Source organism: Sarcophilus harrisii, chromosome 4 (genome assembly GCF_902635505.1).
Source record: "Sarcophilus harrisii chromosome 4, mSarHar1.11, whole genome shotgun sequence".
NCBI classification, from domain to species: domain Eukaryota; kingdom Metazoa; phylum Chordata; class Mammalia; order Dasyuromorphia; family Dasyuridae; genus Sarcophilus; species Sarcophilus harrisii.
In genome coordinates this window covers 424,620,427-424,636,944 of record NC_045429.1, presented here as the reverse complement: position 1 = coordinate 424,636,944, position 16,518 = coordinate 424,620,427, and the positions used below count along the sequence as shown (strand labels likewise).

The 16,518-nt window shown below is 52.8% G+C and overlaps 2 protein-coding genes across 2 annotated transcripts; one reads left to right on the top strand and one right to left on the bottom strand.

Moving 5' to 3' along the window:
- The first annotated feature begins 2,953 nt into the window (after positions 1-2,953).
- PIAS3 (protein inhibitor of activated STAT 3) lies at positions 2,954-12,087 on the top strand. The gene is made up of 14 exons (XM_031967416.1): positions 2,954-3,206; positions 5,933-6,353; positions 6,797-6,881; positions 7,135-7,185; positions 7,740-7,830; positions 8,086-8,220; positions 8,391-8,496; positions 8,639-8,712; positions 8,858-9,018; positions 9,292-9,425; positions 9,531-9,699; positions 9,912-10,045; positions 10,232-10,269; positions 10,857-12,087. Exons 2-14 carry the CDS (start codon positions 5,936-5,938, stop codon positions 11,121-11,123), a joined length of 1,863 nt encoding a protein of 620 aa, XP_031823276.1. The 5' UTR covers positions 2,954-3,206; positions 5,933-5,935; the 3' UTR covers positions 11,124-12,087.
- NUDT17 (nudix hydrolase 17) lies at positions 12,007-14,539 on the bottom strand. Its single transcript, XM_031967418.1, has 8 exons — positions 14,296-14,539; positions 13,867-14,053; positions 13,540-13,565; positions 13,269-13,361; positions 12,957-13,055; positions 12,667-12,803; positions 12,416-12,565; positions 12,007-12,253 (listed from the first exon to the last, which is right to left on the bottom strand). The coding sequence occupies exons 1-8, from the start codon at positions 14,485-14,487 to the stop codon at positions 12,205-12,207; spliced, it is 933 nt and encodes a 310-aa protein (XP_031823278.1). The 5' UTR covers positions 14,488-14,539; the 3' UTR covers positions 12,007-12,204.
- Between the last annotated feature and the right edge of the window lie 1,979 nt (positions 14,540-16,518).

Below are 16,518 nucleotides of genomic sequence, written 5' to 3'. Positions count from 1 at the left end.
AAGATCCATCTCTGAATACCAATCATATGGACTTTAGGCAATTCACTTAAATTCTAAAGTCTATTCTCTAATCTCTATTGGTAGAAGGAGTTTCCTTACTTGGGATTTTCTTATACCAATAAAAACACAAGCCCAGGTCTATCATCTGATGGGTTAAGTAGGGCTTTGGTTGACAGTGAAGGAATCTTTGCAGCCTGTCTCCTCCAAATCCCCTTTACACGATCCCCAAAGGCCTTTGGGGCACATGAATCCCAAGTGGAGGTGGGGTATGTGAAGACGGTGGCTGACATGTGTTGGGGAATGGGGATTGAAGTGTTGCTGAACAGAACTCATTTGCCTGTACTTTGGCTGGTAAGCTTCAGGTTTAAACATTTCCATATGGGAGATGACAGAGTGTGTGTGTGTGTAAGAGAGTGGGAGAGGAGAATGGGGAGGTGATACTTGAAGGAGAAGGGCTGTGGGAGTGTGTAGGGTGTGTTCAGCTACTTTCTTCAGGATTGGGATGGGGGAGGAGCAGCTGAGAATCTGGATCAGCCCCCCAGGGACTGTTCCTGTGGTCCATGAGTAGGTCAGCTCGGGTGTGGGGGGGTGGAGATTGCTTTAAGCCATAGGGGGATGGGAAGGAAAGATAGAATGAAGGAGTGGAAAAGATAGGTAAAACATCTCTAAGAAGAATGTCCTAAAGGGCCTGCTCACTTGTGGTCATCCTGACAGAATTTCTCCTATTTCTTGCGCTTGCTGAGAACAGAAAAAAAGCTTGTTTTTTATTCATCATTATATGTCATGAGTTCAAATGAAAAGGAGGAAAAAAAAAAACTGAGGCAAGGGGAGGTAAAGGTTTTTTTTTTTTTTAGGGACGTGGGTGTGAGCAAGGTTTATAGATTGATTGAATCAGGAACAGCTCTGGTAATAGAAATCAGATCTCCTGGCTCTCTCCAGGGTTTCTGGAAAGCTTGGTCCAGGATACAGGGATTTGAGGAAAGGAGGAGGGCTGGTGCTAGTTCTCCCCACATCCCAAACCTAAAATACCATTTTATTTTAAAATAAACATCTAAGATTTTTGGATGCTGGAATTCATTTTATAAATAAACTTTTTCCTCAATGGAAGGCACACCAACCCCAGTCCTCACCCTGTCTGCTTGGCTGATTGTTGTTGAAGTGTTGTCTGTACTGGGGGTGAATGTGAGATCTTGGATTCAAAGCAGTGGATTGGAGACAAATTACCCTGAAAGAAGCAGCAGGACATGACTCTGTTTATGAGGTGTTTGAGTCTGGCTGGCTGGATTGGATTGAATTAAAAGGAAACAACCTGAAAATCTGGAAAGGGAGGAGGACTTCCTCAGGGCTAACACATAATGTGTTAGGTACCACACAAAATTTATTAACAATAGCACTTATATGGTGCTTTAAGGTTTATAAAGCACTTTGGAAATATTATCTCATTTTATCCACAACAATCCTGAGAGGGAAATGCCTTTATCACCACCCCCATTTTCCAGATGGGGACACTGAAGCAGACAGAGGTGAAGAGACTTAGTTGCCCAAAGTCACTTAGTAAATGTATGAGGCAGAATTTGAACTCGGGTTGTCCTGGCTCTAGGCCCATCACTTTATCCACTGTGCCACCTATCTTTATATAAAACTTGTCCCCTGAGCCCGTGCTGCTTAGGATCTAATGAGCTAGATTGTCCTCAGTCTATCTTACCATCCTATAGGGGAGTGGAGGTGGGCATGTCAGAATAGATTATGATTCCGTGGATTTTTAGGGGACAAATAGGTCAATTTCATCTAACAGATGAGGAAACTGGGGCCCAAAGAGATAAACTGACTCACTGAAGATCACATAGTGGTGACAGAGATAGAACAGAATAGACTCAGGTCCTCTGATTCCAAATCCAGCCTGACGTTCCACTGAACCTTCACCACAGGGAGATCAGCTCTAGGATACTCCTTTGCATCCCACATGGTGGCTAGGAAAAATCCCTCTTTGGGATAAACTATATGGTGGAGTTGGCCTAGGATAAATTCTGTAGTCCCGACCAGCTTTGAAATTCTACAGTCCTACAATAGAAGGACTACTACTCCCCTCCACCTATAATGTGAACACAGGGTCATCAAAGATGGCCTTTAGACTGAGGTAGTTGACAGAGCCAGCCACCTAATTCTTAGGCCTGCCCATAAATTATTTGTCAGGTCAGAAACAGGCTTCAATAAGGAAAGATGCTAGTTAGTGATATCTGTCCGTCAAGAAGAGCCTGGGCAGCAAGGGAGGATGGGGAGGTCCCAACTAGTTTAAGTTTTCCTTACATTCACCTCACCTCCTCCATCCTCCAAGAGGTGTGAGTACCTCGGAAAGGTATGTATTTGGGGGAGGCGCAGTCAAGATACCCCTATAATTAAAGCTTTCTGGGCTTCTTTCCAGGAAAGGTATTCAGTAGGATGGACATGGGGCTATCTAGAAAAGAACACGGGGCTTTGGCCGCATGGTGCACAAATGATGCTTCCGAGACTTCCTACATCTGGCAGTTTGGGCAAATCATAGCCCCCCCGGTCTCAGTTTCCTTATCTGTAAAATGAAGTGTTAGGATTAGCATGCGGCTCTAGAACTGAGCTTCTATGAAGCGGATGAGTCCACTGATACATTGTATCCGAGGTAAGTAACCCTGTGTGCGGAGCCGAAGGTGGGATGGCCTGGGGGTGTGAGGATGGGGACTTTCCGGAGCTTTTTAGGTGACCTTTGCTGTACTTGATGCGCACCCTCTCCTCCACCCCAGTTTTCAAGTCTTCATCATTCTCCTTCCACGAAGCTCGAAGGGATGGGAGTTTTAGGGGAGGAAGAGATAGGGAAGAGGAGAACGTCTACGCCCCAGGTTCAAGACTCCTAGACTTAACTCTCGGTTTGTCAATAGAAGGGGTTAATTCCCCCCCTCTCCTCGCCCGGCCCCGGGGTCCGCCTTCAGCACCGCCCCCTCTCCCGGGCCCGGACGGGTTTGCCCCGGAGGGGGGCGGCAAGGAGGCGGCCCCAGCCGGAATCTAGGACCGGACTGAGCTTCCTTGCACCGTGTCCGAACTGCCGGACCCAATCCGAGCGGGCGGGAGCGCGGGAGCGCGGGAGCGCAGTGGATTGCCCTCTCTGGCCACCCCACCTTCCGGTCCCGCGCCCGGAGCCCCCGGGGCCCCCTCCCCCCTCCCTAGAGCCGGAGCTGGTAAGTCCCGCCCCCAGCACCAAACTTTTTGCTCCAAGGTTTCGGGTCCTCGGCCAGACCCTGAACGAGAACTTGGAGGTGGGGGTGGACGGGGAAACGGGCAGTAGAACTCCCTCAAGGGCAATTCCCCCCGGGGCCAGGGGGAGTTTAAGATAGGGAGAGCGCTCGCCCCCTTTCCGACTCCCAACTTAAATCGTTTTCACTGCTTCCCCCCCCCCCGCCGGCCCCGCGGATTCCCCCATCTCGGGGTCCCGGTTTCCCCGGAACGCCCCGCCATTTCCCTAGCTTCCGCCCCCGAGGGACCCTCGCGGTGCCCGGGACGTGATCCCCGGCCCCCCACGGGCCCGGAGCCCCAGCTCCCCTTCCCCTCCCCTCCACGCCGATTTCCCGGCTGCCCCCAATGGTGGGGGAGGGGGAGGAGGCCGAGGCCGTGGCCTGGCCGGAGTCGAACGGGCGGGGCTGCAATAGGACCAGGAGAAGGCCGGACCCGGGGCGGGATTTTCGCCGGCCCCCGGGTGGGACCGCCGGTCCCTGGGCCCCCGGGCCCCGCGCCGCATTCTCAAGATGGAGGCAGGGGCCAAGGGGGGACCCCGGGGGCCCCCGGGGCGGGCCTCGGCCCCCCGGGGAAGCGGGGGGGCCCAAGGGGAAAAGGGGGGGCCGAGCCCGGGGGGAGGAAAAGGGGGGCGGGAAGGGAGGGGACCGGGGCAACGCGGGGCGGGGGGGGGTCCCGGGCCCCGGGGCGGGGGGGGGCCGGGGGGGGGGCCAAGGAAAGGGGGGGGGGGGGAGGGGGCCCGGGACCCGGGGCCGGACGGGGGGGGTGGAAAGGGGAAAGAAATTGGGGAAATTGAAAGGATGGATGGATTTTGGGGGGGGAACCGGAGGGAGGTTGGGCCCGGGAACGGGGGGGCCTCCCGGGGAGGATGCCAGGGGGCCCGGGGAGGGCACGGGGGGGAAAAATGGGGTTTGGGGGAGGGAGAGGTTCGGTTTGAGGCGGTGGGGAGGGCAAAAGAGTGAGTGGGGGGAAAGGGAAGGAGGATGGAATGGAGGGGGACCACCTGGAAGGGTGGGGGTGGATGGAAGGGGGAGGGGGGGGGGGGGGGAAAGGAAGGGGAAATTGGGATGGAAGAGGGGGGTAGGAAGGGCAAATTGGGGGGGGAGGCAAGGAATGGGGGCCAGGGGGGAAGAAAGGGGGGAGGGCCAGAGGGGGTGGGACATGGGGGTTGTGGGTGGAAAAGGGGAAAAGGGCGGGAAAAATTTAAAAGGGTGAATTTTGGGGGGTGGGGGGGGGGAAGGAAGGAAAGGAAGAAAGGAAAGCTTCCGAGGTGAAGGATAAAGGATGAGGAGACCCAGCCATTCACTCACGGCTGGCAGCGCCTCAGCCGAGATTCCCTTGTGGACTTATCAATAATCCTTCTGCAGACTGGAAAGGAAAAGGGAACACCACTGATGAAGCACCTACTAGGTGCTAGGCACTGCTAAATGCTTTCCAAATGTTCTGTCACTTGATGGATCCTAATATTGTCCAGGAGCTGTCCCTTCTCCTTTTGGAATGAAGCAATGTTTGGGGACCCATTTTAGGTCTGGTTATCGCTGTCTTTGGTACTCCCTGTCAGGCGATTTCCCATTCCATTCTGCCTAGATGCTATCCCCTCCCTCTTCCTCCTCCATCCCTAAGCCTTCTCTCTGGGGGATCAGGTCAGAGCTTTACCATCTGGATCTCAGCAGGGGAGAGGAGCCCCTCCTCCTTTCTTCAGGAATCGCTCCAACCCTTCTACCCTTTATTAAAGGAAGGTTCCAGTTTATGTCAAATGGAGTACTCTGACCCAAGGGGAGCCAACCTGGGGCATCCCAGTTGGACGGTTTTTCTGAGTTTTTTCCCTTTAAAAAGATTTAACTCTGGGTTGGGTGGGTTTAGATTTGTTTCCCTTGGGGCCCCTATCTGGGATTCCTTTCCCCCTTTTCTTTCCCCCCCCTTCCTTCCCGTTTCCTTTTTCTCCCCCCCCTTCTTTCCTTCCCTTTTTTCCCCTTTCCCCCCTTTCCCCCTCCTTCCCCCCCCTTCTTTCCCCTTCTTTTCCTCCCTTTCCCTTTTTTTCCCCCCTCCCCCTTTTCTTTTTCCTTTTTTTTTCCTTTTTTCCTTCTTCCTTTTTTTTCTTCCCTTTTTTTTGTTTTTTTTCCCCCTTCTTATTTTTTTTTTTTTTTTTTTTTTCTTTTGTCCCCCTTTTTCTGCCCCCTTTTTAGGGGGGGTTTAAATTAAAAGGGAGGGAAAGGGGGGGTGGGGAAGGGGAGGGGGAACGACCCTGGCCTGTTGCCCCAGGGAAATTTTGGGGGGGGAAAAATGGGGGGGAAACCAATCCTTTAAAGGGTGGGGGCCCAAAATTTTCCCCTTTTCCTCTTGTCAGCTTTATTACAGGTTCGGCCCTCTTTTTTTTCTCTCTCTCTCTCTCTCTCTTCTTTCTCTCTCTCTGTTTTTCTCTCGTTTTCCTCTTGCTGGTTTGGGGGACCCCCAGGGTCCCACCAGGGGGCAGTGCTGAGGCCGGGAATCCCCCTCCTGACTTGGGTTGTTCTTGTCCACCTGGCGGCTCCCTGTGATGGGCTCTTCTCAATGATTCCTCAGCAGAAGGGACTCCTTGGGATGGGCATCCCTCCTTGGCAGGGAAGTCTAGCTGTGGCTAATCTCAGACTGGGATCCTTGCCCCCAGCTCACCTGTGGCGCCTTCTCTTCCCAGCACATGGTGATGAGTTTCCGGGTGTCTGAGCTCCAGGTGCTTCTGGGCTTTGCAGGACGCAACAAGAGTGGGAGGAAACACGAACTACTGACCAAGGCCCTGCAGCTTCTCAAGTCTGGCTGTGGCCCCAGCGTCCAGATGAAGATCAAAGAACTTTACCGACGCCGGTTCCCCCGGAAGGCCCTTGTCCCTTCCGAGCTCTCCCTGCTGACTCTGCCCCCAGGAGCTCCGCCCATCGTTCCTCCTGGCCCCCTGCCCCCTGCCCCTTCCAGCCTCCTGCCTTCAGGACCTCTCTTGGGGGGGCCCAAACGTGAGGCTGATGTACATCCTTCCCTGCCCCAGCCAGTCCACCCTGATGTCACCATGAGGCCGCTCCCTTTCTATGACATATACGGGGAACTCATCCGGCCCACCACTCTCGGTACGGAAGCTGACCTAATAGACTCCCGATCGCCTCCCCTGTACTTCTCCATTTACATTCCCCTTCTAAATAAGGAACCAATCTATTGGTCAGCGGCTCGATGGATTTAAGTGCTGGGCCCTGAGCAAATCCAAGCTTAGATTCTCACTAGTTGTATGACTCTGGGCAAGTCACTTAACCCTGTTTGCCTTAACCTACTGGAGAAGGAAATGGCAACCACCCTAGCATCTTTACCAAGAAAACCCCGTGGCCAGTGTCACACCTTGGTCCACAGGGTCACACAGATGGCACAACTGAACCTCAGCAACCTACCGTTCCAAAGTACCATTGGTTCTCAGGCAGGGGAGGCTTGCTTCCTTGGAGTGGGGGGAGGATACCTACCTATTCATGGCTGTCCTTTGGCCTGCTCAAGTAACTGTGTCTCTCTTCCCCTGTATACCTAGCATCCACAAACAGTCAGAGGTTTGAGGAGGCTCATTTCACTTTTGCATTGACGCCACAGCAAGTGCAGCAGATCCTCTCCTCAAGGTACTCGGACCTCCTCCCTCCGATTCCTTTGTCCCTGGCCATGTTTTTGAATCCTAGCCTTTGGGCCTCACATCTTGATCTGATCTGCCATCTTTGTCTAAATTGGCTTTAGTCAGCTTGCCTTCCCATCTGTTGCCCTCATCTATCAGTTCTTTCCCATCTGTATGTCCATCCCTCAGGCTTCTTTCCAGCTCTCTAGATTATCTCCTTCCTGTTCCCCACCCTCTGAAATCTCTCCTTCTCTCTGCTTTAGGGATGTTCTGCCTGGGGCCAAGTGCGACTATACAGTACAGGTCCAGCTCAGGTGAGACATCTCCCAGAAGACATCCTTCTCACTGGGAAACACTGGTCCATGTCCCCTCTGGGTGGTGGTGGTGATGGTTTATAAACAGGAGTTACAAAGGACCCAGAGAAATTTTGAAAATTCTATTTCCCGTGCTTGAAGCCTCAGAGCGGCTTTTCTTTTTTGCTGAGACACATGCAACTTGATTTATCACAAAAAAAAAAAAAAAAAAAAAAATGCTTGTGCTATATGTAGAGTGACTTTTTCTAACGTTAAAAATATATTCATTTCAAAAAGTATTATTATAAATGTTACTCATTGTATAATCCATCTCCGATGTTGCTTGCCATCATCCAGGCTTTTTGTCAGGAGAGTTTCATTCTTTGGAGGTAGATAATTCTTAAATTTGGAGTGAAGGAAGTTTCTCCTTTGAATTTTGTAGGCAAGAAATAGGTTTTATTCCTGGATTTGGCCCTTAATTTTTGCCTCTGTCTGCAGACTTGCAGCCACAGGAGCTAGAACTCTGGATAGTAACTTCCTGTAACTTCTCTCCCCCTCCCCAAATCTTTCATTAGGTTCTGTCTCTGTGAGACCAGTTGCCCCCAGGAAGATTATTTTCCTCCTAACCTCTTTGTCAAGGTTAATGGAAAACTGTGTCCCCTGCCGGTAAGTGACCCCTTCTCAGCCCCTTTCCCCATAACTTATCCCTACAACATCCCCTTATCAGGTGGTACCCTTTTCCAAATAGTCCCATCCCTACATCCTCATTCTTTATGAATATTCTAAATGGGAATATTCTCTCAAAGGGTGTATGTATAACACTAGCCTCCCAAGGTCGTTTTGCATAAGATATGTGCAAATTCTAAATTGCAGCATAGAGACCAGGGCTGCCTCTGCCCTGACCTTCCCCATTTTCTCTAGGGTTATCTACCCCCGACCAAGAATGGGGCTGAACCCAAAAGACCCAGCCGACCTATCAATATCACATCCTTAGTTCGACTTTCAGCCACTGTCCCCAATACTATTGTGGTCAACTGGTCATCTGAGTTTGGACGGGTGAGCTGTGGGTCTGGGGGTGAGCTGTGTGGGTGGGAAAAGCCAAGGGAGCGGTGGGGCGTGTGGTGTCCAACGGTTGTTTCAGGGGAGGGGGATCGGTTCGCAGAACCCCCTGCCTCTGGGGAGTAAGTAACACAGTAACGGGGAACAGATGCTGACATTCTCCCCAGAATTATTCGCTGTCGGTGTACCTAGTGAGGCAGCTGACCTCGGTGACACTGCTGCAGAAACTGAGAGCAAAGGGCATCCGCAACCCAGACCACTCTCGGGCACTGAGTAAGTTTTTTCCAGACAAAGGCCCCGTTCTCTCACTGATCCCCAGCCATTCCTGGGGGCCCCTTACCCACCCGGCCCCGTTCCGTGCTGTATCGGATGCCCTCGCCTTGACTCCCTCATCTTGGTTCTGATCTCGTTTCAGTCAAGGAGAAGTTGACCGCCGACCCTGACAGTGAGGTGGCCACCACCAGCCTGCGGGTGTCGCTCATGTGCCCGGTGGGTACGGGAGGGAGAGATTGAGATGGGCCCGGGGACGGTGGGGACGGGGTGGAGAATGCTGAGCTGAGCTCCCGGATAAGGTGTCCCAGGAAGGGGAAGGCTGGGCAGAGGAAACATGCTGAGAAGCCCTGCTTTTCCTCAGTTAGGGAAGATGCGCCTGGCTGTGCCGTGCCGGGCCCTCACCTGTGCCCACCTACAGAGCTTCGATGCTGCCCTCTACCTGCAGATGAACGAGAAGAAGCCCACGTGGACGTGCCCTGTGTGTGACAAGAAGGCTCCCTACGAATCCCTGGTCATAGATGGGTATGGCCACTTCCGCTCCCACTTGTCCAGGACGCCCAGATAAACCCCCTTCTTTCCCTTGACACGGAGAGCCTGGGCACTGATGGGTCTGGACACTCCCGCCCAGCCACTCACCCTGGAGATCTCACGTTTCTGCCCCTCTCTCCGCAGGTAGTCCACGTTGCTCCTAAATCCCCGCTTTTCTGTTGCCCTAGGTTGATGTGCTTTCTCGAACAACCACATCCCCTGATCTTCTCCTGACTCCTCCCATAACCTCCTTCTTCCTTCTCCCAGATTATTCATGGAGATTCTGAATTCGTGCACTGACTGTGATGAGATCCAGTTCATGGAAGATGGATCCTGGTGCCCAATGAGGCCCAAGAAGGAGACACCAGAGGTTTGCCCCACGACAGGCTATGGCTTAGATGGTGAGAAATGGGATGACTCCCAAACGTGGTGAGGGGTCAGATGATATTAGACCATTTCTCCCTGCGGTTAGGGACTAGTGATTCCCATCCTTCCACTCTCTCCAGGTCCCCCCTTTGGCCCTGTCCCTGAGGGCAAGCCTCCTGAGACCAAGAAGAAAATTGAAGTTATTGACTTGACACTTGACAGCTCTTCAGATGAGGAAGATCTGCCCCCTCCTAAGAAGCACTGCCCAGTCACCTCGGCGGCCATCCCTGGTCCCCCTGGAACCAAAGGGTATAAAGAACTGGATTGAGAAACGGGGTTTAGAGCAAGAAGTCCTCCCAAGATCACCAGGGATGTGTGGGGGTGTGGGGAAGAGGGGGCCCTTGAGGATATGTCTGCTTTTCTGTGTGGTGATTAGGGGTTGGGGCTGGCATGGGAACACAAAGGAGAGGGGGAATTTAGGGAGATTTCCTAGCAGCTGACAGCTTCCTCTCTTCTTATAGAGTCCTGGCTACCAATCACCAGCCATCATCTGTGCTCCGAAGTCCAGCTATGGGCACTCTGGGCAGTGACTTCCTATCTGGCCTCCCTCTTCCCGAGTACCCACCAGCCTTTCCACTGGGGGCTGAAATCCAGGGTATGACCTAGTTCCCAATATTGCTCCCTCTTTAAGAAACCCCCCTGCCCTTTTTTGCTGCGGGATTAGGTAACAATCCCTGTATGTCCTGCCCCTCCAACTTCCCAGGGAATTCCCACATCTGGGGAAGTTTTAGGTAGCAGAATCAGGCTGATTTTGAATTTTCTTTTTCCCATTTCCTCACAGGTTTGGACTTATTTACTTTCTTTCAGAATGAGAGTCAGGTAAGAATTCCTTCCCTTTCCACCAAAGTGTCCAGTCTCTGTAGCTTTGCATAGGTTTGCTTGTAAGAACAAGGGCTCTTTTTAACTCTTGCTGCTGTGTGGGATGAGATCGAGGGGATGGCCAGACAGTTGATTTCCTTTTGGGATTTTAAGGGACAGATTTGATTTTAGAGCTGGAAAAGATTCCTCAGTTTACAGATTAGGAAACTGAGGCTTAGAAGGTCACGTGGCTGCTGAGGCTGGACCCAGAACCTAGATATCCCAGTGCACTTGGTCCCAGAGTTCTTTCCATCGCTCCACCCCCACACGTAGCAGGTCACACCCTTCTCATGCCCAGACATTCCATTCATTCTGAACGCCCACAGCACTGGAGGAGGACAGAGGCGGTGGGATGTCTCTAGCTGGGGAGAAATGCTTTCACACGCATGGTGAGCCGGTCTTTTCAGAGAAAAACCCTCCAGTGGAATAGACACCCTTCTCTGGGATCTCTATAAGATGTGCAGGGAGTACGTGGGAAGTGTTTGAGGGATAGGAGGTTGGGGGAAAAACTAAAGTCTTAAATATTTTCTTCCCCGATTCTCCCTCAGCACTACAGTCCTTCGGTCATCACCTCAATAGACGAGCAGGATACCCTGGGCCATTTCTTCCAGTACCGGGGCACCCCTTCCCACTTCTTGGGTCCACTGGCTCCCGTTCTGGGGAGCTCTCACCGAGGATCTCCCCCAGCACCGCCTCCTGGCCGCGTCAGCAGCATTGTGGCCCCTGGAGGGGCCCTGAGAGACGGACATGGGGGACCCCTGCCTCCAGGTTCTTCTCTGACTGGTTGTCGGCCAGACATTATCTCCCTGGACTGAAACTCCAAGATTCTGGACCTCCTCACCCACTTCTGGCACCAAGTGGGGACTGCAGGGGAGCCCTGTCCCTCAGCCCCAACAACTGATTCCCTTGGGGTTTGTGGCCAGAGGCTACAAACAGAAACTTATGGACACACGTTCCTGGCCCCCTCTCTGCCCGGACTAGCACCCAAAGGGTTAATATTTAACCTCTTTAAAAAAGACATTTTGGGTTTATTTTTGGAAATGCTCTTCAGATGGAGACATGTAAGCCAAGAAGGGGCAGGGAGATGTAAGAATTGTGCCTAAAAGTTGGGCCTACAAGATTTTCCATTCTTTTCTTCCTTTCCCCAATCGCTCCATGCCTCAGGTCTAACTCTGAAGCAGCTGGAGTGGGAAGGGGAATGTGTGGATGATAAGAGATGTCAATTGGTTCCCTTTAAAACACCTGATAGTTCTTCTATGTCCATTTGTTCCCCTTCCACATATGGGACAGACAAATGGAGAGAAAAAGACAGGGCTTGAGATCTCTATTTTCAGTTGCAGCTTTTTGTACATAAATGAGAAAAACCAAAAAAACTCCAAAGATGATGACCCTTACCCCATTCTCAGTCTGACTGAGGATGGGATGAGGAGATCTACCTCCTCTGCCTCTCTAAAGTTTGGGATGGGAGATGAGGTAGTTTTGTCCTGTTGCCTGGCTCTCTATTTATATATAAATAATAAAAAATATAAATATATATATATTTAAGTTGATGATGATTCCCCAAGGTCTCCCTATCCTGGGGTCTGAGTTTCCACTGGGAACCATAGTTTTAGAGTTATGGTCATGGAACTCATTCTGCACCTTTTGGGAGGGGGCATTCAGTCCCCCTCCCCTAAATTCACCTTTCCCTCTTTTATGAACCTTTCTTTTAATTTAATTTCATATTTCCAAAATTGTAGCAATGTTCTCACCAACAATAAAGGTTGTGAATCCAATGTACGTCCATGGGGAAATGGAATGACTCATCTGTGTGGCTTTCCAGATGTCTGTATTTGAGAGATGGAACTTTGCCTCTTTTCGTCGTTGTGGGGAGGGTTGGCATCCAGTGTCCCAGTTTCACTCTGGTTCTGGCTTCGGGGAGACGTGGGTGGGATTCTTTGGGGATCTATGGTCGGGATGACAGGACAAAAAGGACTGATGATGAGCTGATAAAGCTGAGGATGATGTTAGCAGGTGTTAGAATCACAAGTCTCTGCCCTAAGGTCAGAGCTCCTTCCCCTCTGCCCACTCTAGTTCAGACACTAATGAACAATGGAGACCTGCGCACCTCTTCAGATGCTGTAGCCATAGGCCAAGGGCAAATTTTGTTCCTGTGCTGACCCTCTCCTCGTCCTCCCTCGTGCTCAGAGACTTCCGGAGCAGGGTGGATGTAGGCAGGTCCAAGTTCTGGGTCATGTCCCCCTGTAGCTCCACGATCCTGGGGGACAAGGGGCAGGGGTCAGCATCTGGGACTCCCAGAATCACCATCCGTCTTGGTAGCCGAGGGACCACAGAGAGGTGGGAACGACCCCTACTTACTGAACACAGGGTGGCAGGTTTGCAGGGAGAGGTTCGGGTGCATCTGGTCCCTCTTCGGAGGCCGCCACTGCCGCCAGTACATGGGGCTTCAGCCAGACGTAGGCACTGACCTCTTCCTGGTTTGGTTGGACCCGTTCCTGGGGGTCAGACACTTGATCTCAGGGGCCCTGGATCACAAGTGGCTCACCAGAAGTGTCAGAGGGCTTTTGTGGGGGGCTTTTCTCCGCTCCCTTGGCTTTTATTCCCCCATTACTCTTAGCCCCATTTCCTTGTCCCACTGTCAACTCTACCTGTAGCTGCTTCTCTGTTTCCTGGGAAGTCACCAGTACATAGAGGACGATGTGGTGATGTCTAGGGTGGCCCTGGCTCAGCATGGGGGGGTAGGCAGACTGGGGGGGGGGAAACAAAGCAGGTGAAGATTTCCTGATCCAGGAAGCCCCAGTGCTTTCAGTAGTCAAATTGTAAAAGGGGAGAGGAAGTTGGAGAGAAAAGGTCATAGGCTACAGGAGGATGAGACACCTGGGCTGTAGTCTGGGGCCTTTAAATGGGGTAGGGGGCACCGGCACTGTTCCCTGGGCAGAGGGCTGAACGGATTCACTCACCTCCCACAGTCCCAGAGGCAACCAGGAGTACTGGCCTTGGGGCAGCTGTAGCCCTGTCTCCTCCCTTAGCTCCCGGAGTCCGGCATCCAGCAGCTGGAGGGCAGAGAAAGCAGGCTCAGGGGCCTGCCAGAGTTGACATCTGCTGGCAGGTTGCTTCCCCCCCAGGTTCCCCTTCTCCTCCCCCCTCTAATACAGTTGGAGGCCGGGGGTGATCCAGGATGGGAGGCATTCCTTCATCCCTCCAAGGTCCCGGTTTCACAGCTGTAGTTACCTCCTCATCCAGTTCCACGTGTCCACCTACAATAACAAGGGAGTGGTGATTGCGGGCCCTGGCCCCGGGGGGGGCCCTTTCACTATCCCCTCTTCCCCCCCGCGCACTGGGAGCCCGAAATCCTGCAGCTACAGAGGAGTCGGGGCCCCTGCCCTTAACCTGCCTTCCGCTTCCTCACCCGTCCTGGCCCCTGTGCTGGGGCATCCAAGCCCCTGAAACGTGTTGGGAAAGGACCGGACCGCCCGAGGATCTGGGGAGAGACTCCCGGCCTCCCCTCCTGAGCGGGGGGTAGGAAAGGCTCGGGGTGCCAGGTACCCGGGGGTTCACCTGGAGGGACCCAGAGATTGGGGGCCGTGTGCATGCTCGAGGCCCTCCGGGTCAGGAGCACGGTCTGGTCCCGGGACTGCAGGATGACGGCCACGGCCAAGTCCACTCCGCGGTCCGGCGGCTGCTGCGGCAATGAAGCTCCGGGGGGCTGCTGCTCCAGGGCCGAGAAGGGGCAAAACGGGGGGCGCTGGAGGAGGTAGGGAGGAAGCCGGGGTCACTGAGTTGGAAGCTCATAGGGATCGGGGCTCTCTCCAGGCTCCCTCCAGGCTCCGGGTCCCTCTCGGAGCCTCTTCCCCTTGCCGGACACCCTTTCCCACGCGGGATCTCTCCCCTTCTTCTCCCACGCACCCTGGGTCCCTCCCCTTGGCTCGGGACCCCTAGCTCTTTTCCGCCCCTCCCTCTCTGACCCTAGAAACCGGGCGGTCGGACCTGCAGCGGGAGCTGCGCCGCGGCGCCGGGTAAGGAGCTGTCCGAGAGCAGCAGCCGCCCCGGCTGCAGGCCGCAGTAGACTTGCCAGGGGCCCGGGCCGGCGCCCAGGCCCAGGCGGCCGCACACGCTCCGCGCGAAGCCCGCGGGTTCCGGGCGCCCCGAAAGGAGCAGGAGCACGCGGGCCTGCGCCATGCTGGGGGCGGCCGGGAAGCAGCTCACGCAAGTCCCTGGCGGCCAGTCCGGCTGGAGAGCCGCCACAGACCCCGCCCCGCGCCGGGCGTGGAGAGAAGGGAACCGCGGCCTCCGGACCGGCGCTGCACCGGCCGCTGGGGCCCGGGCTCCTGCTGGGATCAAACGGCGGCAGTCGCTCGCAGTCCGGAGCTCCTGCTCGCCGCCCTGGGCGCCAGCCCAGCCGTTCTGTCTCCGTGCTGTTCCCCCGCCGTCATTTAGCGCGCCTACTATGCGTTAGGCGCTCGGCGCTGGAGGCCTTTGCAGACCAAAGGGCTTCCACTCCTCCCGAGTTTTCGCTTCATACCCACTCACGTATCCTTTGGATTTGCTTTTTGCGAGTCCATAAGATCTCCCCCAACAAAATGGAAATTCCTTGAAGGCAACAAGGACTATTTCGCTTTCTTACCTCCAATACTAGAACGCTGTGGAAATTTAGTAATTGCGTTTTGATTGCTTAATAATGGGCATTTATGTGGCACTTTAAAGTTGGCACAGCTCTTTGCACGTTCTTTTGATCCTTACAATGACCCTGTGAGTTGGGTGCTTTATTAGGCCCATTTAAGAGACGAGAAACCGACTAGGAGAACTCAACAGGAAAAGGCATTTGTAGGAGGCTTGGCTCTACACACATCTCCTTTTCCTTGAGCCTAGTAGGATCTGAGATATGGAAATGACAGAAGATGGAATGGCATCTTGGGGAACCGCAAATAGGAGTTTGAAATATCATGCGTGTTTATGTAAAGGACCTCACGTGAACTCAAGCTAGAAAGGCGAATGGAACCGGGTTTTCAGGGGCTTTTAAGGACAAACAGATGCTCATGGTTTGTTGTAAGATAAGGGAGTTGGGGAAGCTTTTTGTGCAAGGGAGCAGCAGGGGCAGGCCTGTGCTTTGGCGCTGTCCATCTGGCAGCTACGTCAAGGGTGGATTAAAGATGAAGCTGGACTATTTGCCGCAGCCCGAGTAAGAGCTGCTAAGCGTCTGAACTGAAGATGCTCTCTGTAACCGGGAAGAGGGCAGATCTAGAGAGCCTGCCGGGGCAGAACTGACAAAGAAACGGCAACTGATTGGACATAGGTAATGGAGAGTGAAGAATGGAGGGTGACTAAAGCCTGGGGGGTACAAGTCGGTAGTGTTCCGGACAGGAGAAAAAAAAAAGCAAGTTGAGAGGAAGGTGGGTTTAGTGGAAAGATTCCATATTAAGTTTCTGGGATGCCCAGGGTGGAGCTTTTTCACGTTCGTGTCCTTATCACCATGGGCACTATCTCCTGACTAAACCAGTGATGTTCAGAAGAATATCAGGAAATATCTATTTACACAAAAAAAATTTTTTTCCTGAGACAATTGAAGTTGTGACTCGCCCAAGTCCCACAGCTAGAAAGTGTTGTCTGAGATATTTGAGCTCAGGTCCTCCTGACTTCAGGGCCAGTGTTTTATCCAATGCCCTACCTAGTTGCCCCCAAAGAGATTTTTTTAGATTAGGAAGATAATATACTTAGATGCTAGAACCTTTAGATGACAAGATCATTCAGAGTGCAGGGTGAATGCATAAGGGGTAGATTGTGATGTCTCCCAGCAAGGAGCCTGTGCAAATGTTATATACCCAGTATAGTGAACACAAATAGGTCACGAGACAATTTAAACTGGAAGTAATCTTAGCACACCGGTGTAACCCCACTAGTTTTCTTGGCAAAGATGTCCTTTTCAAACTCATTTTACCTTTGAGGAAACTGAGGTAAATAGGAATGTGGCTCACTAGATCAGCCATCTAGTGTCCAACACTGGATTTAACTTCCAGCTCAACACGAACCATTGATACCTAGCTATCATGAGGTTACTTACTCATAAAAAAAAGGACACAATTGAAAAAAAAAAGTCAGCTCAGGGTGTGTGATTTGCCTATCATAGTGCTGGCTAATTGCAGCACCAGTCTCTGGGCTCCTAGGCTTTCTCTATAAGGTACCTTAAAGCAGCATGTGCTTTTCCAAATCTCT

Coding starts and splice junctions, on each gene's coding strand:
- PIAS3 (XM_031967416.1), top strand. CDS start 5,936: ATGGTGATGAGTTTCCGGGTGTCTGAGCTCCAGGTGCTTCTGGGCTTT. Junction 7,831..8,085: donor GAAAACTGTGTCCCCTGCCG/GTAAGTGACCCC, acceptor CATTTTCTCTAG/GGTTATCTACCCCCGACCAA. Junction 9,700..9,911: donor GGTCCCCCTGGAACCAAAGG/GTATAAAGAACT, acceptor CTCTTCTTATAG/AGTCCTGGCTACCAATCACC.
- NUDT17 (XM_031967418.1), bottom strand. CDS start 14,487: ATGGCGCAGGCCCGCGTGCTCCTGCTCCTTTCGGGGCGCCCGGAACCC. Junction 13,362..13,539: donor ACGTGGAACTGGATGAGGAG/GTAACTACAGCT, acceptor TCTGCCCTCCAG/CTGCTGGATGCCGGACTCCG. Junction 13,056..13,268: donor TGCCTCTGGGACTGTGGGAG/GTGAGTGAATCC, acceptor CCCCCCCCCCAG/TCTGCCTACCCCCCCATGCT.